This window comes from Mustela putorius, unplaced genomic scaffold (genome assembly GCF_011764305.1).
Source record: "Mustela putorius furo isolate JIRA1106 unplaced genomic scaffold, ASM1176430v1.1 tig00000759_pilon_pilon_pilon, whole genome shotgun sequence".
NCBI lineage: Eukaryota > Metazoa > Chordata > Mammalia > Carnivora > Mustelidae > Mustela > Mustela putorius.
The window spans coordinates 6,548,113-6,575,477 of record NW_025421467.1 but is presented as its reverse complement, the minus strand read 5'-3'; the positions used below and the strand labels follow the sequence as shown (position 1 = coordinate 6,575,477).

Sequence of the window (27,365 nt, the reverse complement as noted above, 5' to 3'; positions counted from 1 at the left end):
ATTTTGACAGGTGTCCGTCTTACATTTAGGTCTTTCATCCATTTTGAACCTATTTTTGTGTATGGTGTAAGAAAATGGTTCAGTTTCATTCTTCTGAATCTGGCTGTCCAACTTTCCCAATACTATTTGTTGAAGAGACTGTCGTATTTCCAATTGAATATTCTTTCTGCTTTGTTGAAGATTCGTGGACCATAGAGTTGAGGGTCCGTTTCTGAGTTCTCTATTCTGTTCCATTGATCTATGTGTCTGTTTTTTGTATCAGTACCATGCTGTTTTGATTATTACAACTTTGTAATAGAGCTTAAAGTCAGGAATTGTGATACCATTAGCTTTGGTTTTCTTTTTCAACATTGTTCTGGCTATTTGGGGTCTTTGGTGGTTCCATACAAATCTTAAGATTATTTGTTCTAGCTCTGTGAAAAAAGTCGATGGTATTTTGATAGGGATTGCTTTGAATGTATAGATTTCTCTAGGTAACATAGCCATTTTGGCAATATTTGTTCTTCCAGTCCACAAACATGGAAAGTTTCCCCATTTCTTTGTGTCTCCCTCAATTTTTTTCATGAGTGTTCTATAGTTTTTAGAGTACAGATCCTCTGTACTCTACAGGTCTCTGCCTCTTTGGTTAGGTTTATTCCTAGATATCTTACGGTTTTTGTGCAAAATGGGATTGATTCCTCAATTCCTCTTTCTTCTGTTTGTTAATGCAAAGAAACACAACTGATTTGGATGCTTTTTATTTCTTTTTTTGTCTGATTTCTGAGGCTAGGACTTCTAGTACTATGTTGAACAACAGTGGTAGAATGTTGCATCCCAAAGGTTTTGAACAGTTGTGTTTTCATTTTCATTTGTTTCCATGAATTTTGTTTTAATTCTTCATTAATTTCCTGGCTGACCAATTCATTCTTTAGTAGGATGCTCGATGTATTAGCCTCCATGTATCTGAGTTCTTTCCAAATTTCCTCTTGTGACTGAGTTCAAGTTTCAAAGCACCTTGGTCTGAAAATATGCAGGGAATGATCCCAGTCTTTTGGTACTGGTTGAAGCCAGATTTGTGACCCATGAAACTGGATCACTTTCTTACACACACAAAAATAAACTCAAAACTAAATATGAAGCCTGAGATGATAAAAATGCTAAAAGAAAATACGGGAGTAATTTTGTAGACATCAATCTCAGCCATATATTTATGAATAGGTGATCTCAAGCAAGGGAGACAAAAGCAAAAATAAACTACTGGAATTATATCAAAATATAAAGTTTTTGCACAACAAAAGAAACTATCAACAGAACAAAAAGCCAGCCTACTGAATGAGAGAAGATATTTGCAAATGATATACTGATAAAGGGTTGATATCCAAAATATATAAAGAACTGATACAACTCAACACAAAAAGAACAATCAGATTTAAAAATGGTCAGAGGACCTGAACAGACTTTTTTCCAAAGAACACACCTGAAGAGACTCAACATCACTAATCACTGGGGAAACACAAATCAAAACGACAAAGAGACATCACCTCACACAAGTCAAAATGGCTAGTATTAAAAGAAGATCTAAGAAGTTTTGGTGAGCAAGTGCAGAATCAGGAATGCTCCTGCACTACCAGTAGGAATAACACTTGGTGCAGCCACTGTGAAAAACATGGAGGTTCCTCAAAAAACTAACAATAGAAATGCCAAGTGATCCAGTAATTCCACTACTGGTTCTTGACCCAAAGAATATGAAAACACTAATTTGAAAAGATATATGCACTCTTACCTTTATTGCAGCATAGTTTACAATAGCCAAAATATGGAACCATCTAGGTGTCCATCGACACAGGAATGGATAAAGATGTGATTACACACACACACACTCACACACACACAGGAATATTACACAGACATAAGAATAAAAATAAATGAGATCTTGCCATTTGGGACAACATGGGTGAACCAAGAGGGTATTATGCTAAGTGAAATAAGTCAGACAGAAACACAAATACTGTATGATTTCACTTATATCTGGAATCTAAAAACAAACACACAAATGACCAAATAAGAAAACCAGACTTTTAAGTACAGAGAACAAAGTGGTGGTTGCCAGAGGGGGAAGCAGTCTAGTGAAACATGCAAAATAGATAAAGGGGATTAGGAGACACAAACTTCCAGTTATAAAATAAGTACTGAAGCTGAAAAGTACAGCACAGGGCATCTAGTCAATAATATTGTAGTAAACTTATATGGTGACAGATGGTAAGTATGGTCATGGTGAGCACTGACTGATGTAGAAAATTTCAAATCAATATGCTTTATAGCTGAAACTAATATAATATTGTATGTCAATTTAAATTTAAAAATTTAAAGTCTTACACTACTTAAATAACTTGCCAAAACTGGTTAGTAAGTACTGGATATACTGGTTTACAAATCCGCATCTACAAAGTGAAAACAGCATCAACCTTGCAGCTTTGTTCTGAGAATTGGTGACATCTAACATGGTGTCTAGGATATAGAATATTATATCACAGCTCAGAAGCAGATTCAAATTCAGTTCAGTTGAGTCTGGATATTTTTCCCCAATTATTTCCCCTTTAAGCTCGAGTTCATCTCTTTCATTATATGGAGGAGCTTTGTTAGTCTGGACTTGCTGTCATGCACTGAATCCTGCTTAATTTTAATACAAGTATTCAACTTATAATAGGGTTATGTTCCAAGAAACCATCATAAATTGCAAATATCAAAAGACAAAAATGCATTTAATACACCTAACTTACCAAACATCATAGCATAGACAAGCTTGAGTTAAATGTGCTCAAGGTAGTCACATTAGCCTACAGTTACGCAAAATTATCTAACCTAAAGCCTAATTTATAATAAAGAGTAGGGGCACCTGAGTGGCTCAGTTGGTTAAGTGTCAATTCTTGGTTTTGGCTCAGTTCATGATCTCACAGGACATGGGATCTAGCCAATGTGATGCTACGCACTCAGCGGGGAGTCTGCTTGAAGATGCTCTCCCTCTGCCCCCCACCACTTGTGCACACTTGTTCTCTCTCTCTAAAATAAATAAATCTTTAAAAACCATGAATTGAGCATTGAGTATCTATGTAATTGAGTACTATACTGAAAGTGGAATGGTTATGTGAGTACAAAATAGTGCTGAGTATATTGATTGTTTACCCTCATGATTGCATGCCTGCCTAGTTGCTGTGGCTCACTGCCACTGTCCAGCATCATGAGCATATTGTACTGTATATCACTAGCCTGTAGATCAAAATCCAAAATATAAAGTGTGGTTTCTGCTGAGTGTGTATTGTTTTTGCATTACTGTAAAGAAGAAAAATCATTAAGTCAAGCCATCTTAAGTCAGGGACCATATGTGTATTAGAAAAATTCTTTCTTAAAGAAAGCTGGTCATATCCTACTTGTTGAACCCAACAGGCCCTTTCCAAGCCTCAACTTTCTTTACCTCGACCTTCCTCTAACCTTATTTGAAACTTTCATCTCTCAGATCCCATGATTTTTTTTTTAATTGTTCTTAATCGACACTGTCCTGTTGCTACCCACCTTTGGTCCCCTTTTTTTCCTCCTGCATCCTAAGTGTACACATGCCTTAATATCCCAAGAGCAGGCTTCTTGGCACTCTTCTTTAATGATTTTGTCCAATCCTGCCTTTATCTATCACTTAGTTGAATAACTGTTAAGGCTTTAATGACAAAAATCATTCTTTAGATGAAAGGAGCCATTGAGATTTGGGGATCCAAGTGCATTAAGGAGGAAATCACTACAGCCTAAAATAAAAGATCAAACTTCTATTTTTACCCCAAATGGACATTTAGCTATTCCATCCCATTTGTTGAACAAAATACACAAGCTCTACTAATTTAAAATATTTTATTATATGCTACAAACCTTTTTTCACTCTCTTTTGCTGGTTTGTGCATCATCAGGCTGTACTACATTACAGTTTGTCTGACTGGTTAGGGCAAGTCTCACTCATGCAGTGTTAAAAAATATATGAAAATTTGTTTTCATATATTTAACTTTCCTAGAGAAAATTTAAAATCAATTTGACAAGTATTATCTCCCTATCCTGGGAGAAGAAGGAAAATCCCAGTGGGATTTCGATTTGTATTTCATTACATATAGAAACCAAAGACCTTTCATTATTTACCTTCAATTATATAAGAGTAAATGTTGTCTTCAATGCATAAAGAAGAATATTTAGATACTGAGAAAGTGAAGTGACTTGCTCAAGGTCATACAGTAAGTGGTAGAGCCAACAGGTGAGCTTGCAATTGCAACTAAAGAGAGAACAAAGATTTTGTGCCATGCACAATATTCCCTCCCCAACTGAATACATTTTTAGAAGACAAAATATCAGTTGAGGTCATCATCCAGAGAGCTTTTGTCTGGCTTCCTGGGCCAACAGAGACTGCATATGTTAAGCAGATGTAATTTATTTAATCTGCGAGAAGGGAAAAGAAGTTTTGGCAGTATTTCTCCAAAACACTCCCCTGTAAACTGGCAGAAAGAAGGCGTTTGGGAGAACGAGGTGCCAGCTTGGCAGTATATCCTCCAGCCAAAAGGAAGTAATTGTAAATGAAGAGCAGTGGAGGTGATCTGGAAATACAGACTAATCACTTGCACACTTACGCAGCTGCTCCCTTACGTGCTGCTCCTCCACAGCACATCAGGGTAGAGTCAACCCCTGTGCCAGACAATTCTTACACCCCCACTAATTAAAAAGAACCCTTCCCTTACAAATCTATTCTTAGCTTTTTCCGTGAGTTATTTCACTAACAAGTCCAAATCTCAGTCTTTAAACAAGCATTAATTTAAGAGCATCTCAGCTTTTCTCTTGTTTGGGTTCTTCTTGTAAGGGATCAAGTAGTCTATGCTAAGTCAAGTAGTAGAAGGAAATAAAATAGCATATTTCTCAATGTCTGAAATGCTTCATCCCTATGTAGCTGAATCCTACAAGTAACAAAGAAGCTTTGATTGGAGTTCAGAAGAGGCAGCCTAAAGAAACTGATTATTTTCTGGTATTTTCAAGAGCAAAAAATGACTTTAGTCCTTCTGGATATTAAAGAGATATTAAATATCTCTGAACTAGTTAAGTCTGATCTTCATTAATCTTAATCAACCATGCCTTTAGAATCTAAGGATTATATAGATGTGTGACTAATTAAAAGCTTAAACTTTGATATATTTAGCATATGTACTATTTTCTCCACCACATTTTCCTATACTTTTTAACCTGTTGGTTTGTGGTTAGAAATTTCTACTGTCTAATCCATTTTCTCATAAAAATGATTCCACTCTCTCACCTACCTTCTCTGATATTCTTCCTGCAAGCAATAAAGAAGCAGTTGCCTCTGAACACATAAGTAGCCTCTGCAACTCTCAATATATCATGTTATTTAACCAAAATAAATAGTTCCTTAGTCATGGATAAAGTAAGCAAGTATTTGAACTACAGTTCAGAATGAATAATAATACAATAATACAACCTATAACCAGTTGTCAATAACTAAAATGAAACATGATATATGACAAGTATATAATCTATAGAGACTTCCATTCCAAACATCTATTTTTTTTATTTATTTTTATTTTTTTTAAAGATTTTATTTATTTATTTGACAGACAGAGATCACAAGTAGGCAGAGAGGCAGGCAGAGAGAGAGAGAGAGAGAGGGAAGCAGGCTTCCTGCGGAGCAGGGAGCCCGATGCGGGGCTCGATCCCAGGACCCTGAGATCATGACCCGAGCCAAAGGCAGCAGCCCAAACCACTGAGCCACCCAGGCGCCCCTCCAAACATCTATTTACGTCACAACCCACATGCTTATAAGCACACTTATTACCCCTAAATAGCAAAGGCTCCTAAAAGCCTTTCTCAATTTTATATGTTCAACATACCACCACTGTGTCCGCCATGGGAATAAACATTTTCAAAATGACTGATTTTATACATCAAAATGGCTGTTGGAACACAGATCTAACCAGAATTTTGGCTTTCTAAAAAACAAATATATTAAGCCTTTGGGGAAGATTGAGGTTAAGAGGATCCTAGGTTCACCTTGTCCCATGGATACACCTAGATAATGCCCACGTCAGTGCAAATAACCCAGAAAATGACCGAAGACTCAACAGGTAAATGTAGAAAAAAGCCCACATGGAAGAGGGAAGGGAGGGTGGAGATGTGGTTAGGAGCCAAATTAACATGCAGGACAGTCTGGGGGTGGAAGCAGTGCTGTAGGTACAAGAGGGGAAGTAGCAGACCCCACACGAGGTCCCCCAGGCATAAGGGGACCTCTACTGGGAAGTCAAGCTTCACAACATTCGGCTTTGAAAGCCAGAGGGGCTTCACTTCTTGAGTTCTTAAAATTAGGGGGGCTTAACACCTAGAACTTTGAAAAACAGCATACTCAGCTCTGGGAGAACAGGATGGCAATAGGAAATGATGTCTATACCCTTAAAGATACATCATAAGAGGGTGCCTGGGTGGCTCAGTGGGTTAAGCCTCTACCTTTGGCTCAGGTCGTGATCTCAGGGTCTTCGGAGAGAGTCCAGCATCGGGCTCTCTGCACCTACTTGTGATCTCTGTCAAATAAATAAAATCTTAAAAAAAAAAAAAAGATACATCATAACAGACCCACTGAGATACAGTATAGAAACAGCAGTTTGAAAGTTGCTTGGGGTATATGAGCTAGAGATGTGTTTATTAATATCAGAGCAGGCACTGGAGGGGCAGAGATCTTTGGGAGATTTCTCTAGGAACAAAAGAGTTTGCAGGTGCCATTTACCTCCTCTGCACCCCAGCCTAGATAGACACCTGGCAAGAATCATCTCAGCATAAAGAGTTCCATGTAGCTTGCTAAGAGCTCTTCCTACCACTGTACTCTCCTGCAGACCCAGCCCCTGCCTCTTGGCATTAGCAGGAGTTTTCCAAAGTGGCTATAGACTTCCTCTCAAAGCAGAACAGTGCAAACCTTGCTAACATCACATGCACCACCACCACACCCACCCTTGCATTCTCCTGTAGACTCACTCCCTCCAACACACTCTTAGCAAAAGTCCATCCAAAGTGGTACCACAAGTGTGGCAGTGTGCAAGCAGCACCAACAGGGGTTACCACCACCCCAGCACCTTCCCAGCACCACCACTCCTGCCCTAAGGAGTAGGGAAGAAAACCATACAAACCAGTTCAACTATAGGCCCAGCAGTGGGCTGGGATTGGACATCTGCTCTGATTGCACACCCCAACCACCAACAAAAGCTTCTCAGGAAATAATACAAGAAGAGCACCCTGCAGTCCAGTGATACTGTGCTCTGACAAAAGCCTGACCTGACCCAACTCCAACTCAAGGTGGCCCCTGACTGGTCCAGTATTGTTACTGCCTATAACAGGCAAAGAGAACCACTGAAGGACCAGGCTAAAGATGAATGTAGCTCAGCCACGAGAGCATGGCATATACAACACACACAGGAGATATCCCATGAAATGCCAGGTTCTGGTGAACAGGCAACAGAGCCTGTTCTTCAGAAGGCCACTACTCTTAAGAGCAAGAGACATAGCTGACTTTCCCAATACAAAGAAACAGACACAGAGATAAAATGAAGACACAGAGCAACATGTCCCAAATGAATGAACAAGACAAAAATGACAGCAAGAGACCTAAGTGAAATAGATGTAATATGCTTCAGAGAATTTAAAGTAATCTCATAATTTTTTGAGGAATCTCCACACCGTTTTCCCAAGTGGCTGCGCCAATATGCATTCTGATCAACAGTGTAAGGGGGTTCTCTTTCTCAACATCCTCTCCAAAACTTGTTGTTTCTTGTCCTGTTAATTTTGGCCATTCTAACTGATATAAGTGGTATCTCAATGTGATTTTTTGTTTTTTTTTTTTTTTAAGATTTTATTTATTTACTTGACAGAGAGAAATCACAAGTAGATGGAGAGGCAGGCAGAGAGAGAGGGAAGCAGGCTCCCTGCTGAGCAGAGAGCCCGATACGGGACTTGATCCCAGGACCCTGAGATCATGACCTGAGCCGAAGGCAGCGGCTTAACCCACCGAGCCACCCAGGCGCCCTCAATGTGGTTTTGATTTGAATTTCTCTGATGGCTAATGATGATGAGCATTTTTTCATGTGTCTGTTAGCCATTTGTATGTCTTCTTTGGCGAGATTATGCTGAGTAAAATAAGTCAAGCAAAGAAAGTCAATTGTCATATGGTTGCACTTACTTGTGGAGCATAAGGAATAACATGGAGGACATTAGGAGAAGGAGAGGAAAAGTGAATTGGGGGAAATCAGAGGGGGAAATAAACAATGAGAGACTGTGGATTCTGAGAAACTGAGGGTTTGGGAGGGGAGAGGGGTTGGGGGAAGGGTGAGCCTGGTGGCGGGTGTTAAGGAGGACACATATTGCATGGACCACTGGGTGTGGTGCATAAACAGTGGATCTTGGAACATTGAAAAAAAATAGAATAAAATTAAGATGTTAAAAAAATCTTTTTAATAAAGTAATCTCATAAAGATACTTGACTTGAGAAAAGAGTGGAGGACCTTAATGAGACCCTCAATAAAGGGAAAACATAAATAATCAGGGTTAAAGAACTCAATAACTAACATTAAAACACACACTAGATGGAATGACTAGTAGACTGCAGGAATTAAAAGAATAGTTCTGTGTGTGACCTGGGGAACAGAGAGATGGAAAGCAATCAAACTGAACAAGAGAGAGAAAAAAATAATAATAAATGAGAATAGATTAAGAAAACTCAGGAACACCATCAAACTTAAAACATTCACAACAAAGGGATTCCAGAAGGAGAAGAAAGAGAAAAGGAGACAGAAAATTTCTTTAAAGAAATAATAGCTGGAAACTTCCCACACCTAGGAAAGGAAAAAGAAATCCAGATCCAGGAGCCACAGAGAGGCCTCAAAAAATTCAACCCTAAGAGGTACATAACCAAAACACACAGTAATTAAAATGGCAAAAAGTAGTGATAGAGAATTTTAAAAGCAAGCTAGAGAAAAGAGAACAGTTACAAGAAAAAACCCATAAGGGTATCAGCTGACTTTTCAGCACAAACTTTGCAGGCCACACTAGAGTGGCTTGTTTTATTTGAATTGCTAAAAGAAAAAACAAAAAAACCTTCAGCCAAGAATATTCTATCCAATAAAGCTATCATTCAGGATAGATAAAAATTTCCCCAAACAAACAGAAGTTAAAGGAATCCATGACCAACTTAATCAGCTTTACAAGAAATGTTAAAGGGGATTGGGGCGCCTGGGTGGCTCAGTTGGTCAAAGCCTCTGCCTTCTGCTCAGGTCATGGTCTCAGGTCCTGGGATTGAACCCCCGTATTGGGCTCTCTGCTCGGTGGGGAGCCTCTTCCCGCTCTCTCTGCCTGTCTGCCTGCTTGTGATCTCTCTCTCTCTGTCATATAAATAAATAAAATATTTTAAAAAATAAAAAAAGGAAAAAAAAAGAATTAAATGGGGCTATATGAAAAAAAAATGGGGGGGGGACTATATGAGTAGAAAGGAAAGACCATAAGCAAGAATAAAAAGTAGGAAACACAAAAGAAGTAAAATTAAGTATATCTATAAGAATCAGTCAAGGGATTCACAAAGTAAAAGGAGGATGTGAAGTAGGACACTGGGTACCTAAAATGTAAGGGAGAGAGACATAAAAACTTTGTGTTTTTAATGTGGATTCAAACTTCAGTGACCACCAAATTAATATAGACCACTATATGCATAAGATGTTATATATGAACATAATGGTAACCAGAAATCAAAAACCAGTAATAGATACGTAAAAACATAAAGAGAAAGGAATCCAAGTATAATCACTAAAGAAAGCCAACAAACCAGGAAGGAAGAGAGCAAAAGAAAGGAACAGAGAAGAACTACAAAAACAGTAATAAAATAAGTAACAAAATGGCAACAAGTACATACCTGTCAATAATTACCTTGAATGTGAATGGACTAAACTCTTCAATCAAAAGACAAAGGTGATGAAGTGGATTAAAGCACACTAGAGAAAATTATAGTCCAATATCCCTAATGAATATAGATGCAAAAATCCTTAAGAAAATATTAGCACACTGCATTCAACAATACATTGAAAGTGTGATATATTATGTTCAAGTGGATTGATATCCAGCAACACAAGGATGGTTCAACACATCAATTCAACCAATGTGATACACCACATTAACAAAACGAAGATAAAAATCAAATGATAATCTAATAGATGCAAAAAACACATTTGAGAAAATTCAACCTTCATTCCTGATAAAAAAACTCTTAAAAAACTGGGCATGTACAGACCCTACCTCAACATAATAATAGCCATATAAAACAAGACCACATCTAACATCACAATTAACAGTGAAGAGCTAAAAGCTTTTCCTTTAAGATTAGGAACTTGACAAGTATTCCCACTCTTGCCACTTTTATTCAACATTATACTGGAAATCCTAGCCAAAGCAATTATACAAGAAATAAAAAAACATCTAAATCAAAAAGGGAGACATAAAATGATCTTTATTTGCAGATGACATGATATTATATGTAGAAAACTCTGACTCCGCCAAAAAAACTGTGAGAGCTAATAAATTCAGTAAGGATATAAGATACAAAATAAATACACAAAAATCAATTGCATTTCTATACATGAACAGCAAACTATCAGAAAGAGAAAATAAGAAAGCAATCCCATTTATCATTGTAGCAAAAAGATTAAAATGCCTAGGAATGAAGTGAACCAAGGAGGAGAAAGATCTGTACACTGGACACTATCAGACATTGGTGAAAGAACTGAAGAAGACACAAATAAATAAGAAGCTATGCTTTGCTTCTTGATTGGGAAAATTAATATTATTAAAATGTCCATACTACTGAAAGCAATGTAATCCCTATCATAATTCCAATGGCATTTTTCACAGAAAAAGAAAAAAACCTCAAATTTGTATTTGAGTTATTTTTTTGTATGAACCCAAATTTTCAAAGCAATCTTGGGAAAGTGGAACTAAGTTTGAGACATCATACTTTCTGATTTCAACTATATTACAAAGTTATAGTAAATAAAAAAGCATGGTAGAAGCATAGAAATAGACACATAGATCAATGGACCCAAAGAGAGAGCCCAGAAGTAAAGCCACACATATACGGTCAATTAATTTATGACAAAGGAGCCAAGAATAAACAAATGAGAGAAAGAACAGTCTGCTCAATAAAAAGTGTTGGAAAAATTGGACAACCACATACAAAAGGATGAAACTGGACATTTATCTTGCACCATACACAAAAATATCAACTCAAAACGGATGAAAGACTGAACATAAGATATGAAACCATAGAAGTCTTAGAAGAAAACAGAGATAAACTCCTTGTCATTGATCTTGGCAATGACTTTTTGGATTTAATATCAAAAGCAAAAGCAATAAAAGAAAAAATAAATAAGTAGGACTACTTCATGAAACTAAAACTTTTCTACACATCAAAGGAAACGGTCATCAAAATAAAAAGACAAACTATCAGACAGGAGAATATATTTGAATAACATACATTTGATAAGGGATTAATATCCAAAACACTATAAAGAACTCCTAAAACTCACAGGGGGAAAATGTTTGCTTAAAAAAAAGCAGAGTTTCTGAAGAGACATTTTTCCAGAGACATAAAAATGACCAGCAGGCACATGAATGGGTAAACATCACTGATCATGAGGGAAACAGTAATCAAAGCCACAATAAGATGTTGCCTCACACCTGTTAGAATAGCCGTCATTCAAAAGACAAGAAATAAGTTTTGGTGAGGATATAGAGAAAAGGAAACCCTAATAACCACTGGGAGAAACATAAGTTGGTACAGCCACTATAGAAAACAGTATGGAGGTTTCCTCAAAAAACTAAAAATAAAACTACCATATGATCCAGAATTCCGCTTCTAGGTATATATCTAAAGGAAATGAAACCATTGTCTTGAAAAGATATCTGTGTCCCCATGTTCACTACAGCATTATTTGTAACAGCCAAGACATAGAAACATAGAAACAATCTAAATGTCTATCAATGAATGAATGGATAAAGAAAATGTGATCATACACACATGTGTGCACACACACGTACAGCAGAATAATACCTGGCCATAAAAAAGAAGGTAATCTGGGACCATGACTGCATTATGATAAGTGAAATAAGGCAGAAAAAGATAAGTATTGTATGATCTCATCTGACAGAGTGGTCAGAAGCAGTGTCTGGGACCTCTAGCTGGCATACTGCCTCAGTGAGCCGGGGTCTTTGGCCAGAGTGAGTACCTGCGCTACCAGGAGGCCCTGAGCGAGCTGGCTACTGTGGTCAAAGCACGAAGTGGGAGTTCGCAACGACAGCACCAGTCGGCGGCCAAAGACGACCCAGTCTCCTGAAGTCTCGCCGGCGACCATCCAGGTGACATACCTTCCCTCCAGTCAGAAGAGTAAACGTGCCAAGCACTTCCTTGAACTGAAGAGCTTTAAGGACAACTATAACACCCTGGAAAGTACTCTGTGAGGGGCTGCTGCCGCCGCTGGGACTGCTGCTGCCGCTGGGGCCCCTGGCCTCAGGTCACATGGCTGGTGGGCCCAGGTCTGCTGACCTGCTACAGTGTCCAGAGCTCTTAGGGTTCATTCCTGGAGGATCCTTCTCCAGCTAGTTCTTAGAGCCCATTTCAGGAATTCAGGACTTTATTTTCCCTTGGTAGCACTTTTTTCTGGAGTTGAGTTCAGATGTTTCCATCAATGTTTTCTTAAAAATGCTCACTTCAGGGGCGCCTGGGTGGCTCAGTTAGTTGGACGACTGCCTTCGGCTCGGGTCATGATCCTGGAGTCCCGGGATGGAGTCCCACATCAGGCTCCCAGCTCCATGGGGAGTCTGCTTCTCTCTCTGACCTTCTCCTCGCTCATGTGCTCTCTCTCACTGTCTCTCTCTCAAGTAAATAAATAAAATCTTAAGAAAAAAAAAATGTAAAAAAAAAAAAATGCTCACTTCATTTTTATTATAGTTCATCTGTTTTTTTCCCCCTTTTCCAAACTAGAAATAATCCTAAGAGTGAGAGTTGGGAGAGTGTGGACTGGTGTCTTCCGTGTCTGCCCCGTTCTACATAATTTCATGGGGACCATTTGGGTTTGAGACCTCTTCCTCTTTAGAGGCGGTTGAAAGATGAACGCAAGGATCTGCCTTTGGGCTTTCTTTCCATGCTGTCTTGAATAAAGGGAGCGCTGGAGCCCGACCGAATCCCATGCCCCTACGCTTCCTGGGGATGCTGTGGGACAGGGAAGAAGTGTCAGACCAATGCACTGGTCTGACATTCTAGATTATTTAATAAAATGAACAATTTTAAAAGTAAAAATTGTTTTACTGACCCAGGCCCATCTCAGCTTAGACCGTCTCAACAAGGCAAGCCCTGCATAGAAGGCCCTGGAACTCCCAGCCCCATCAGCTGAACTCCATCCAGCTAGCTAAAATTACCAGGCACACACAGTCTACACAGAGCACAAGCATACACAAGACCATTCCTTCAAGTTTAGAAGTAACTATTCTGCCTAATTCAAAACAACAAATACAGAAAGTCGATCAAAATGAAGAGGCAGAAGAATATGCTCCAAATCAAAGAATAAGACAAAACTTCAGAAAACTGTATAGAATAAAGATAGCCAATCTACCTGATATGGAGTTCAAAATAATGGTAATAAAAATGCTCCCTGGACAGAAAGAAGAATGGTTAAACCCAGTAAGAACTTCAATAAATAAAAACTATAAAAAAGAACCAATGAGAATTGAAAAATAACTGAAATGAAGTATATACTAAAGGAAATCAACAGTAGATTAGTAGATGCACGATAGATCAGCATTCTGGTAGACTGGTTAGGGGGACGCACTCAAGATGAGCAGCAGAAAGAAAAAAGAATTTCAAAAAGCGAGAATAGTTAAGAGATCTTGGAGACACCTTCAAGTGAACAAATAAATATTCGCCTTACAGGGATCCCAAGAAGAAGAGAATAGAAAGGGGGCAGGAATCTTTTTTTAAAAGACACAAGGGGCGCCTGGGTGGCTCAGTGGGTTAAGCCTCTGCCTTCAGCTCAGGTCAGCTCGGGTCATGATCTCAGGGTCCTGGGATCTAGTCCCACATTAGGCTCTCTGCTCAGCAGGGAGCCTGCTTCCCCCTCTCTCTCTGCCTGCCTCTCTGCCTACTTGTGATCTCTCTCTCTCTGTCAAATAAGTAAATAAAATCGTCAATAAATAAATAAATAACTTTTAAAAAGACACAATAGTTGAATACTTCCTTAACCTGAAGAAGGAAACATGAGATGAACCCAAAGAGGTCAGTACCAGGATACATAATAATTAAAATATCAAAGATTTAAAATAAACAGCAAATTTTCAAAACAGGTAGGCAGAAGCAACTATTTATGTAAAAGGAAAACATTAGAAGGCTATCAGTTGACTTTTCAGTAGAAAATTTGTAGGCAGTAAGAGAGTAACATGATAGATTCAAAGTACTGAAAAGAAAAAACCTACAACCAAGAATACTCCACCTGGCAAGGTTACCATTCAAAATTGAGATGAGATAGTTTCCCAGACAAACAGAAGTTAAGAGTTCTTCACCACCAAACCACCCTTATAAGAAACATTAAAAGGACTTAAGTGGAAGAGGCCGTAATTAGAATAAAACTATGAAAGGAAAAAAAATGCAATAGGTATACAGAAAGGCAGTAGGGTAATCATTAATAAAGCTAAATGAAGGTTAAAATGCACAAGTAGTAAAAGAGCATCTGAGTTTACAAGTGACTTCTACCAAACATTTAAAGAATCATTATTCCCTAATCTCTTCAAACTATTCTTAAAAGTAGAAGAGGAATGAAAACTTCCAAATATATTCTAGAAGGCCAGCATTATCCTGATACCAAAACCAGACAAAGACAGTACAAAGAAAGAAAACTACAGGCCAATATCCATGATACCTCTCAACAAAAGATGGAGTGCCTGGGTGGCTCAGCTGGTTGAGCACCTAACTCTTGGTTTCAGCTCAGGTCACAATCTCAGGGTCATGGGACTGAGCCTTTTGTTGGGCTCTGCACTAGGTGTGGAGTCTGCTGGAGATCTCTCTTCCTCTCCCTCTGTCCCACTCCACACCCCCTTTTTCTCTTTCTCTCTCAAATAAGCAAATCTTAAAAAAAAAAAAAAAAAACTCACTAAAAGTTTAGCAAACCGAATTCAGCAATGCAATAAAAAAAGATTTATCATAATCAAGAGGGATTTATTCAGGGGAGCATGGATGATTCAGTATTTGCAAATCAATCATCATGATACACCACATTAACAAGATGAAGGATTAAAAATCATATGATTATCTCAATAGATGCAGAACAAGCATTTGACAAAATTCAACATCCTTTCACGATAAAAACTCTCAACAAAGTGTATTTAGAGAGAATGTACCTCAACATAATAAAAGCCATATATTACAAACCCACAGTTAACATCAATCTCAATGTGGAAAAACTGATAACTTTTCCTCTTGATCAGAATCAAAACAAGGATGTCTACTCTTGTCACTTCTATTCAACATAAGAATCAAAGCCCTAGACACAGCAATTAGAAAAGAAATAAAAGGCATCCAAGTTGGTAAGGAAGAATTTAAGCTGTCTCTATTTGCATATGACATGATACCATACATAGAAAACTCTAAAGACTCTACCAAAAAAACTATTAAAACTGATCAATGAATTCAGTAGGGTCACAAAATACAAAATAAATACACAAAAATTTTTTGCATTTCTAGACACCAATAATAAAGTAGCAGAACAGAAATTAAGCAGACAATTCCATTAACAATTAAACAAAAAGGAATAAAATATCTAGAAATAAACTTAACCAAAAAGATACAAGACCTGTACTCTGAAAACTATAAAATGCTAATAAAGAAGAATGATGGTATCATAAACAAATGGAAAGATATACCATGTTAATGGATTGGAAGAATTGAGATCATTAAAATGTCTATATTGCCCAAAGCAATCTATAGATTCAATGCAGTCCTATCAAAAAACCAACAGCATTATTCACAGAAGTAGACCAAGAATACTAAAATTTGTATGGAACCCCACAGAAGACCTCTAACAGCAAAAGCAATTTTACAAAGGAAGAACAAAACTGGAAGTATCACAATCCTAAATTTCAAGATATACTATAAAGCTACAGTAGTCAAAACAGTAGGTAGTGGGACAAAAATAGATACATGGATCAATGCAAAAGGATAGAAAATCCAGAAATAAACTCACATTCACAAGGTCAATTAATCTATGACAAAGGAGACAAGAACATACAATGCAGAAAAGACAGTCTCTTCAATAAATGGTGTTGGGAAAACTGGACAGCTACATGCAAAATGAACGAACCTGGGCCACTTACCTCACACACACAAAAATAAATTCAAAATGCACTAAAGACCTAAATGTGTGACCTGAAACCATAAACTCCTAAAAGAAAACATAGGCAGAACAATACATTACATGTTAATTTAAAAAAAAAAAAAAAAAAAATAAGCAGTAATCTCTTTAGACACTGGCCTTAACAACTTTTTTTTTATATATATGTTTTCTCAAGCAAAGGAAACAAAAGTAAAAATAAACTATTGTGACTATACCAAAAAAAAAGAGTTTTGCACAGTGAAGGAAACCATCAACAAAATGGAAATGCAACCCAGTGAATGGAAAAAGATATTTGCAAATGATATATCTGACAGGACTTAATATGCAAAATATGTAAAGAACTTACACAGCTCAACATCAAAAAACAGCAAAAAATTTGATTAAAAAATGAGTGGGTGAAGAACCTGAACAGACATTTTTCCAACAAAGATGTATATATGGCCAATAGACACATGAAGAAATGCTCAACATCCCTAATCATCATATATCTATATCTATATCTATATCTATCTATCTATATAAAATGGAATATTAGTCATAAAAAATGAGATCTTGCCATTTGTGACATTATGGATGGACCTAGAGAATATTATGCTAAGTGAAATAAGTCAGAGAAAGACATATATCATATGATTTCACTTATATGTAAAATCTAAAAAAAAAAAAAACAAAACAAACAAAGAAAGAAAGGGACTTACAAATACAAAGACCAAACTGATAGTTTCCAGAGGGAAGGTGGGTGAGTGGAATGTGCAAGATGGGTGAAGGGAAATGGGACATACAGTCTTCCAGTTATGGACTATGCAGTCACAGGGATAAAAGGCACAGCAGAGGGAATACAGTCAATGATATTGTAATAACGTTGTATGGTGACACATGGTAGTCAGCACCGTGGTGAGCACAGCACAATGAATAGACTTGTTGAATCACTATGCTATATACCTGAAGCTACTGTTGTACTGTATTTCACATAGAATTCAATAAAAAAGAAGATACAAACCTCCACTTATAAGAAAAATAAATCCTGGGGATGTAATGTACAGCACAGTGATGACAGTTACCCATACTGCATTAAATATTTGGAAGTTGCTAAGAGAATAGATTTTAAAAGTTCTCATCACAAACAGAAAAAACTTCTGTAACTATGTCGGGTTATGGATGTCAACTAAACTTACTTTGGTAATCAATTAGCAATATATACATATATAACATTTTTTGTATACCTTGAATTAATAATACAATATTAAATGTTAATAATATCTCAATAAACTTAAAAAAAACCCACTCTATCTTATTGAATCCAGAACTCACATCCATTAGGGCCAGCTTGTTTATTATGTTGTTCATACTTAGGCTATCCATTCATACTTAGGCTATCCTTGCAGATTTAGATCTAGTTAAGAGAAGTATATTAAATACCCAGACAAACCTCTGGCAAGAGAAATCAAGAGAAGAAAAAATAATCAATATTATGAAAACAATAGGGGATATAACTAAGTGGTAACAAAACAACTATATGGTAGCATTTTTTAAAAATTTTATTTATTTATTTGACAGAGAGAGAGAGTGTGCATAATCAGGGGGAAAGAGAGAAGCAGGCTCCCCACAGAGCAGGGGAGCCCGATGTGGGACTAGATACCAGGACCCTGGAATCATGATCTGAGCCAAAGGCCGTCGCTTAACCAACTGAACCACCCAGGTGCCCTATGCCAACAATTTTGAAAACTGGGACAACATGGAAAAGTTTTTGAGAATATATATATATACCTTATGAGATGTAACTGAAGAAAAAATTAAAATCTTGAATAGTCCTGTGACATTAAAAATAATGAAGCAGTGGTTAAAAAAATCTTCCCTAAAGGTGAGGTTAGATAATAATGGTAATTTTAAGGATAGATTTTTCTGGACATCAAGGGGTAAATCAGGCCTAATATATGTCAACACATTATCAGAGAGCCCATAAAACAGAGGAACAACTATGGTAACAATTGTAAAAAATAAAATAATAAGACCTTGAATACGTGTATCAACAAAAGCTATCACTGTTCTGAAAAGCTCAGCAGGCACCTGCCTCACCTATGCTCCTCACAGGCTGCTGTGCCAAGGCTATTGTCTGGGGGCACAGGCTCTCTCCATCAGACTAATCATAAACCCCTACTGCTCCCAATTTCTGCCAGGAAGGAAGAACACCTTCGTAGGTGGGACTTTCTGGAATGAACAAATTGTGGTACAAAAAATAAAGCAACTGTGTGGGAAGGAGGCATTTGTAAAGTTTTGGGAGCGTGATGGTACTACTGCTAAAACTTTCTAGATTTTTTTTTTTTTTTTTTTTTTTGGTTTATGAGAAAAAGAAAGTTATCCCACTTTCCCCATTTCCAGGATAGTATCATATATACTTTATTTTTTATTTTTATGTTATCTATTTATTCATTAATCATATAGATTTTCAAAGCTTCCCCCTCCCCCCATCTTTATTTTCACTAGGGCTCCATCATTTCTTAGGTGTCATTTTTAGGAAGCAGGATGAAGTTTAGTGTCTAAACACGCTGCACAAAGGGAATTCAAACCTTTTCCTACATGTACACAGCTCTTCCTTCAGTAGCAGCACTGCACAAAGTGACCTCACTGAACCGCTTGAACAAACTTCAAAAGGAACTTCAACCACTCACCTGGATACAAGCCAGAGGCTCATTTGTCCAAATCGAATATCCACCAACTAAATATATTCTCTCATTATGGACAGCAACTCCAGATTCATTTTGGCCTAAAGTAAAGAGAATTGAATAAAAAGAAAAAAATAAATCCATTTCCTTGCATGTCTTAATTAACCCTTTTGCCACTGAAGGATACAAGTTCCCCCTGTGGCACACTTGTATGCTCCACAGGATTTCTGTGGCAACTAATCACCGCCTCCCAGTACTCAGAGGGAAGAATTAACCATGCGTTCACAGAGAATGAATCTGTGTCAGGTCAGAACCAAGCCAAAACACTTATCCACCAGCCAAGTGGGTAAATATAGCATTAAATACAGCAATAATAAGCAATAACAAAATAAGAGTTCTACGCTCCATTTTATGCCAATTACCTTCAGCTGGTGGAAACAAGGTATATTTTCAAAATGCAAAACAGCTCCATAAATGCTTTTAAAGCAAGCGCTTACATTTGTAAAGTAACAGCTGCAACCCCAAGAAGTCAATAAAGCCGCCAGGCCCCAAGTGTCCTCCAAATGAAGGCAAATGACAGAAAAGATTGATAAAGTTACTAGCCTCCCTTTCTTTACATACACAACCGTTTTAAGACTGTATTAAAGTTCCCGATCTGGGACCAGCCCGGGTAGTCTCTAGATACTGACACGCCAGAATAATGAAAGCTTCCTCTCCCATTTAAAAAAAGAAGACAGAATAACTCACTACCACCTATTCTTTCCTGGAGGCCATCTGAGAGTAAGAGAGTCTCTTTTTATTGATAGGCTGACACCGGATTGACTGTGGTAATAAATAAGCCAGATCCTCCAGCGGACAGAATCGCAGATCCAGGGACGGAGGGACTAAGGTGCCACCACAGAAACTCGGAGAGGATTAAGTACTTGTAGGTGGGCCTTAAAGATCATTTTCACAAAAACAGGAGCTCTGCACAAAGCATCTAACCCCCTCACACTGGGTCCGCGTTTGCTGTTGCCTCCCCAGCAGCAGCTGTGAGGGGCCGAGCGCCCCACTCAGCATACGAAGATGTCCTCAGGGGCCAGTCCAGCCCACCATGTTGAGTGTGTGAATTTCCTATTTGGTAGAGCAGCTTAGAAGGGATCTGGTCACCTGTGAACGTTTACAACGTACGCTGACAAGGGAGAGAAAGTTTTCAACTCCATAAAGAAACTTTATGGGTACATTTTTCACTGCTTTCCTTTTATTCCCTCTTGGGATCAGGAGGGTCCATACCTAGTGTTGCCTTGGGTAATGCTTGAACTGCTCTGTGGCCGGAACCACCACCAAACCCCTATGCCCAGAACTGCTCTAAAATTTAGTTATTAGGAGAATACAGCCAGAAATCGTACCTGACAGTAATAAACAATGAAGACCAGATGCCTGACCTCAAAATAAATAAAAGAGGACTAGAAGTGAAAAGAAAAGAAATATGTTGCTTCTGTAAAGTTATCAATTCCCCCGTTCCTCCTAATCATCTCAAAGTTCCTACGTGCATATTTATTGACAAGAAAGGACCTGACAGACCTCTCTCAGCCAAGTGAGAAGATGCACGAAGGTAACAGAGACCCTGAGAAAATAGCTCAGCCATTTGACTGAGTCACATTTTGTAAGACAAATAATGTCAAGAGACAAATCTTTCCGGTTAATGAACACAAGTTGTTCTGCCATCATGCATTGAAGATAGGGAGGCACTGAAGATGTGTAAGAAAACAAGAGTGGCTATTTCTTGAATCTCTACCTTTCCTGATTTACTTAGTCAAAAGTACTTGCCAGTCAACAGGTTGAAATTACAACGCGTCCACTGGTCAGTGTCTATGTCGTAAGAATCTATATGCCGCACAAGGATCCGGTCGTTGTTGTAGTCCAAGTCATTGCCTCCAAGAACATAAAGCTTTCTTTGAACAGCAGCCATGGAATGGTAGACCCTTCTCTGCAACATAGGGCTACGGCTTATCCATTTATTCTGAGAATAAATAAATAAATAAATAAATAAATAAATAAATTCAGGTGGACTCTGTTAACAGCAGACCTCTGAAGCAGAAAACAGCAGTGCCTCGTTAAGAGCTGGGACTCTGCTTTGTCTATTCCATTCTACTAGAATGTTGCTTACATATTTTGAAAGGTACAGGCTTCTTGCCTGAAAACAATTATAGAAGAACCATATTTTATATATAGAAGAACCATATATTCCAGCTGTATTTTGCAATGTACAAAGGCATTTCCTCTTGTTTGGGTTGCATTTTATAGGGTATTTGCATTTTATAAGGGAAGCACATGAGAATATAGAAATTTTCATGATGGTTCCCTCACCCAATTGAGAGAACTTACTCATGCAAATTGCTTGAGTGAAAGCACATGACTAGGTGTAATTTTTTTTTTTTTTTTTTTTAGGTGTAATGATTTAAGAAAACAGGCTCTGGATCCAGGATGCCCGAGTTTATAACCTTTGTGTGACCTTGAGCAAAGTACTTAACCTCTATGTGCCTATTTCCTCATCTGTAAAGTGGGGAGAGTCATACTGTACCTGAAAGCTTGTTGTGATGATTAAATTAGTTAATACACAACATTTAGAAGAGTGCCACATAATGTCCAATAAACACACACTTTAAAAAAATTATTGTGATAGTAATCACTGGTTACCCAAGGCCTCTACATAAACTAGGGCTAGGGTGATTCTGCTATTCTTTCCAAAATTTACCTCCCAAGATCAATAGAAGAGCAAAGATCTGGTGTCACAACAAAGTCTCATGCTGCCTAGTCCCTTTTTTTTTTTAAGATTTTATTTATTTATTTGATAGACAGAGATCACAAGTAGGCAGAGGCAGGCAGAGAGAGAAGGGGGGGAAGCAGGCTCCCTGCTGAGCAGAGAGCCTGATGTGAGGCTCGATCCCAGAATCCTGGGATCATGACCTAAACTGAAGGCAGAGGATTAACCCATGGAGCCACCCAGGCGGCCCTGCCTAATCCCTTTTAGCATATTTATAATCATATTGTCTACCAAACTGGGAAAAGTTATTTCTAGGCATACATTTGTTTTGGCAGAAGGCCAAATTTTAAACAACTTTAGGAATGGTGAAACCTCCACTGTTTGGTTGTAGGTCACGCTCACTAATGAGAATGACAATGCTCAACTCCTCTTCAATATGGCTTCTTTCAAAAATCTAATTTAAAATGCAAAATTAGATGAAAATCAAATACGACCTTAATTTTAAGCCTTAACTAAGCAATGGACAGGTAAGTAAATCTAACCATTTCCTTTGTATATAAACACTAACCTACAGGAGGAATGCAGATTCCTTTTGCCAAGAAAAATTTGGATTTTGATAGAAAGAACATATGATGTTTTTAATACAAAGCGTTTCACCAGTTCACAAAGCTGTAAAAGAATGAGGAAATCGTCACTAAAGGTCCATTCACTAAAGGCATATCTCCTAGCTCATTTCTAATTTCTCTTTTAAAGATAGACTTAAAAAAAGAGTGGTTTGTACAGTTTGAAAGGCTTGCACCTATCTGCTCCCCCTTTTTACAGGTGTCATAAGAATCTCTTTCCAATCAAAAGTCTTCTTTAATAAGATAGCCACACCTTTCTTTCAGATACTCTGTAAAGAAATATCTTTGATACATTTTACATGAGTGGATTTAACTCAAAACTCTGATGGTGCCTTCCTTAGGTGCTTTCTAGGAGGCAACCCCTTCTGGTATTAGGAATCAACGTTTGCATTAGCAGTCCGGTCCCCTGCCACAGGACTGTGGACGCCATCTGGTTTGTAAAGCCTGCCTACATCCCCTGATTATATCTTTAGCTTCCTTCACTGCCGTGCCTGCCAGGTGAGCCGCCAAGCACTGCAAAGGCAAAGAAACAGAGAGGCCTGGTGGGGTCACTCCTAATAAGCTAGCGTGTGAATACTAATCAGTAGTGGGGAAGCAGAGGTCACCCCAGCCTGCCTGTTGGCAGGTAGCGATGTGCTCTGTGGCAGATGGCAGGCATTATCGACTCTCCACAAAGACCTAGAAGAGAAATAAGCACCAGGGCTGAATGATAGAGTTATTGAGATTCTGAGCAAGATGCAAGCAGATGTGATGTTTGCCAGTACCCACCGTAAACAATATGCCAGCAGAATTTTTAAAAAGAGCATGTGTGTACAAACATGAAACAGAACTCATTTGAGAAATGTTAACACCTTCTTCCTCTTTAACCACGTGTGCACCGAACTCAAGCAACTGCAAATTAATGATCCCTCTTGAGACACCTGGCCCGTGGACATGTGGTCCCTGAAATCTACAGCTTCTAATACATCAGAAAACACACTTGCAAAGAGAGAAACACCTTCATTAAATTCGGAATCAAATGAGGTTGAAATAAAAGGACACCAGATCGACTAAGGTCATCAGGACACACATTTCGTGGCCGACCCTGACCCAGGCTGCCAAAGCCAACCTGTTGTTTCATGTTCCATTATCTCCCGCTGATGAATATTAAATTCCCAGATCAAATCATTTTGGAAGACTGTCATAATCACGAAAAATATTTACATTACCAAAATCATAGAAACGGTAAAGTCCTGAAAACATGTGCCAAGGCCACAGATATTTTGGTAGAAGGAAAAGAGAATAAAAATTGTTCTTTTCTGGGGGACAAAAAACTCATTGAGTGTGGATGGCAAGTGGGCAGAACAAGGCACAGACACCATCAGAATGCTTCCAGCTCAGGCACTAGCTATCAGATGAGAAACATCCTCACACTTTCCAGATACTTCTACTTCAGACTTGTCCTTGACACCCCTCAAAGACATTCTGCCTACACTGAGTTAAGTAAAAGTTATTATTTTATTTGGGAGTAATGAAACGATAAGCATGTTCTCCTCTTGGAATGAGATGCCTTCTGAAAGGACATATAACAGGTCAATCAAAATCCTTTCTTTGGATCCCTCTGAATATGAATAGCCACTTGAGATAATGGGAATAAGGAGCATTTAACTCATCAGCCTATCGCCCCTTTTTTCTACATTATGCAAAACTCTGAAAGAGTTAAGCATCGTGTATCGCATAAAACTAAAGGAGCTGAAATTTTGTGAGGGAAAAAAAAAAGGCAACCAAAAGGCAGTTTATCCAGATGCTTCCTTTTCTCTACACAAGTTGAAGGTGCATGCGTATGTACAGACTTGGCATTTCAACTACTAATTACTGTGGAAATCTTCTAAAATTCATTTTAATTAAGGTAATGAGTTTTTTTTATATGATTCTTACCTGGTTAGGTTCATACACCATTAGTCTGTTCTGATACTGTGCTGTGTTAGTTACCCCACCTGTAACGGATTAACATGTGTTAGAGCTTTCATGAATACGAAATAAGATATTCCAACATAAGAATGAGATACAATTAAAGGAAAATTAGCTACTGCTGAGGATCTGTTTGTATACCCTCGTGGTGAACCCATGACATAATTAAGAAGCTTATTGTTGAAGCAGTTTCATTTTCAAGAAACATTTCTGAAGCAATCCAGTTGAGAGCAAGCAACAAGTATGCTGAGATTACCAAGAGGCCCCAGTTCTGGCAAGCCGCTCTGCATGGCCAGAATGAGGGGCAAAGAATGGCAGGGAGTGGGAATGAACATCACACATAGACAAATCTCCACACAATGTATGCCTGCGACAGAATTATACGGGAAATTCCTGTCCTTAGCTAAACTGGCAATTTTTACAGCTCTAACCTTCTGTACGCCAACACAGTGATATCTTGATATCTCTTCAGAGAAACCACATCTAAGAAAAGACATGACTTATCCAAAGAAATCTAGAGCCAGAGCTGTCCAAAAGAATATAACAAGAGCCCCCAATGTGAGTCACATATGCGATTTAAAATTTTCCAGTAGCCACATGAAACACTAAAAAGAAACAGTGAAAGTAAACTCAATATAGATTTTATTTAACAAATATTATCATTTCTATGCGTAGTTAATAGAAAAATTCTGGAGCTACTTTATATTCTTTTTTTCATATGGTCTCCAAAATCCAATGTCTGTTTGACACAGCCCATCTCAATCCAGATTAGCCACATTTCAAGTGCCTGATAAGCCACATGAGACAAAGGGTGACCATATCCGACAGCACTGCATGTACTCCGTGTCATCAACTCTTCCAAAGCCTCCTGACAATTGCTTAGATCCAAAGTCTCAAGACCTTCTGCTTAATCAAGAACCACTAAAATATCATTACAATTCTAAAAAAGTTTTCCTATCTGTCCTCATACTTAGTTTCACGTTTGTGGTGTACACTGAGCCCTGTAAAACCCAGAAATCACTGAGGATGTTTCACTCTTTAATTTTTACCATCAGATGGGAGAACTAAAAAACACATTAAAAAAAAGCTCTATAAGAAAATAACACTAGGAGATAGTAAATGTTAGGTAATAAAATAAACAAGAATACGAGAGCAAACCTACTACCTCCCCCCAAAATCTCTTAAGAAATAGTATCTAATGCTCGTTTAAAATGAGTTAACGTTTATTGGTCCATATGTACAATGGAGTACTGTGCCTCCATCAGAAAGGATGAATACTCAACTTTTGTATCAACATGGATGGGACTGGAAGAGATTATGCTGAGTGAAATAAGCCAAGCAGAGAGAGTCAATTATCATATGGTTTCACTTACTTGTGGAGCATAAGGAATAACACGAAGGACATTAGGAGAAGGAAAGGAAAAGTGAATTGGGGGAAATCAGAGGGGGAGATGAAACATGAGAGACTGTGGACTCTGAGAAACAAACTGAGGGTTTGGCAGGGGAGGGAGAGGAGGGGCGTCTGGAGGTGGGTGTTAAGGAGGGCACGTATTGCATGGAGCACTGGGTGTGATGCATGAACAATCTTGGAACACTGAAAAAATAAAATTAAATTTAAAAAATAAAAATAAAATGAGTAACATTTTAGTAAGTATCACAAAGAAGCAGCCAATTTTACAATGAAGATCTAAAACTGAGTCAGACCAAAGGTGTTTCCTGTTGAAATTGTTTGAATTCAAAAAGTATGTACTGTTACAATAATGACCAAAACAGCTGTAACGTTTTTCTCAGTTTGACTAAACTTTAATAGCCCTCTCTCTGTCTTCTTGGCCTCTGACATCCCTTTTCTTGCACTTTAGAAAATCTGTAAATTCTTTCTCTGCTTCCTTGAGATAGAAATCATTTAAGAAGCTTTACTCAGTTTTACAACCTGAGAATAACTTCCTCAAAGCCCCAGGAACCATCCCATTGAAACGGAATCATCATGGAAGGTAATCACTCTGTCTCCCAGTCTCTCTGAAGAAAGGGAGGAGCCTCACTTTTCCGGGCGCCAATCAACAAATACACATGGTCTAATCACAGAGAAAAACAGTTACAAAATCAGGGGTAACTGAATGTGCTCAATACATCACACTGATCAACCTTTACCCCAAAACTCCTTCAGTACTTTTCTCACTGAGAAAAGCTCAGTGTTTGAAAACCCTCCTGCCTCTTCTTCAGCACAATTCATTTCAGACTGCATTCTGGTCTCCCTCCCCTATTGCAATAGCCTTGAACAAAGTCTTCCTTATCTGCTTAACTTTGTCCCATATAATTTTTGCTTTGACAGTTCCAGTACTTTGGATCGGTCACCACCATCAACTCCGGTGGCCAGGAATCACGTCAACGAGAATCCAGAGGATTTGTGCACAGTCCTTAACTGAGCCGAATAATCAATCAATACCAATGGCTACATAAAGGGAAGGGAACCTGTCCAGGCCAATCATTACTCTCTCATGCAATCACAATAAGGAGATTATTTCTTTCATATAATTGACTATGGCTTTTATTAACTGGAGGGCTTTTTTTTTTTAAATTCTCTCTGAAGCCTGCAACTACTTTTAAGCTCAATGAAAGCTTTATCTGCAGAGTAAATCCACAAAGAACAGAGAGAAATGAGCTTCCTGCCCTCAAAGAAAGTCTTCTCTGCATTTCCTATTGAATGTCTCATTTTAAAATAAAATAAAAGGAAAAGAAAATACACTTAAGCAAGCTGAGGTTGAAATGCCTACATAGAGTCAAAATGTATGTCCAAATAAACACAGAGCTATGTTTGCTTTTTCCTCCCAACCTTCCTTTTCTTTTATCTGATTAAAAACTGAATGTCCAATCATTCTTTCTCAGCATAACTACACAAGAATAATCAAATCT

General features: G+C 38.1%; 1 protein-coding gene across 8 annotated transcripts in view; it reads right to left on the bottom strand.

Annotated features, from left to right (window-relative positions):
• The window catches only part of KLHL32 (kelch like family member 32), a 240,785-nt gene that overhangs the window by 13,324 nt on the left and 200,096 nt on the right, over window positions 1–27,365 (bottom strand). For 7 of the 8 annotated variants that reach the window (XM_045084237.1, XM_045084238.1, XM_045084241.1 and 4 more), the window contains 3 exons: window positions 24,423–24,481; window positions 20,946–21,138; window positions 19,143–19,237 (listed from right to left, as the gene is read on the bottom strand). In XM_045084237.1, the coding sequence (XP_044940172.1) occupies window positions 19,143–19,237; window positions 20,946–21,138; window positions 24,423–24,481 (347 nt within the window). Of the gene's footprint in view, window positions 1–19,142; window positions 19,238–20,945; window positions 21,139–24,422; window positions 24,482–27,365 lie in introns of those variants that run through there. The other variant, XM_045084242.1, reaches the window with a different exon arrangement.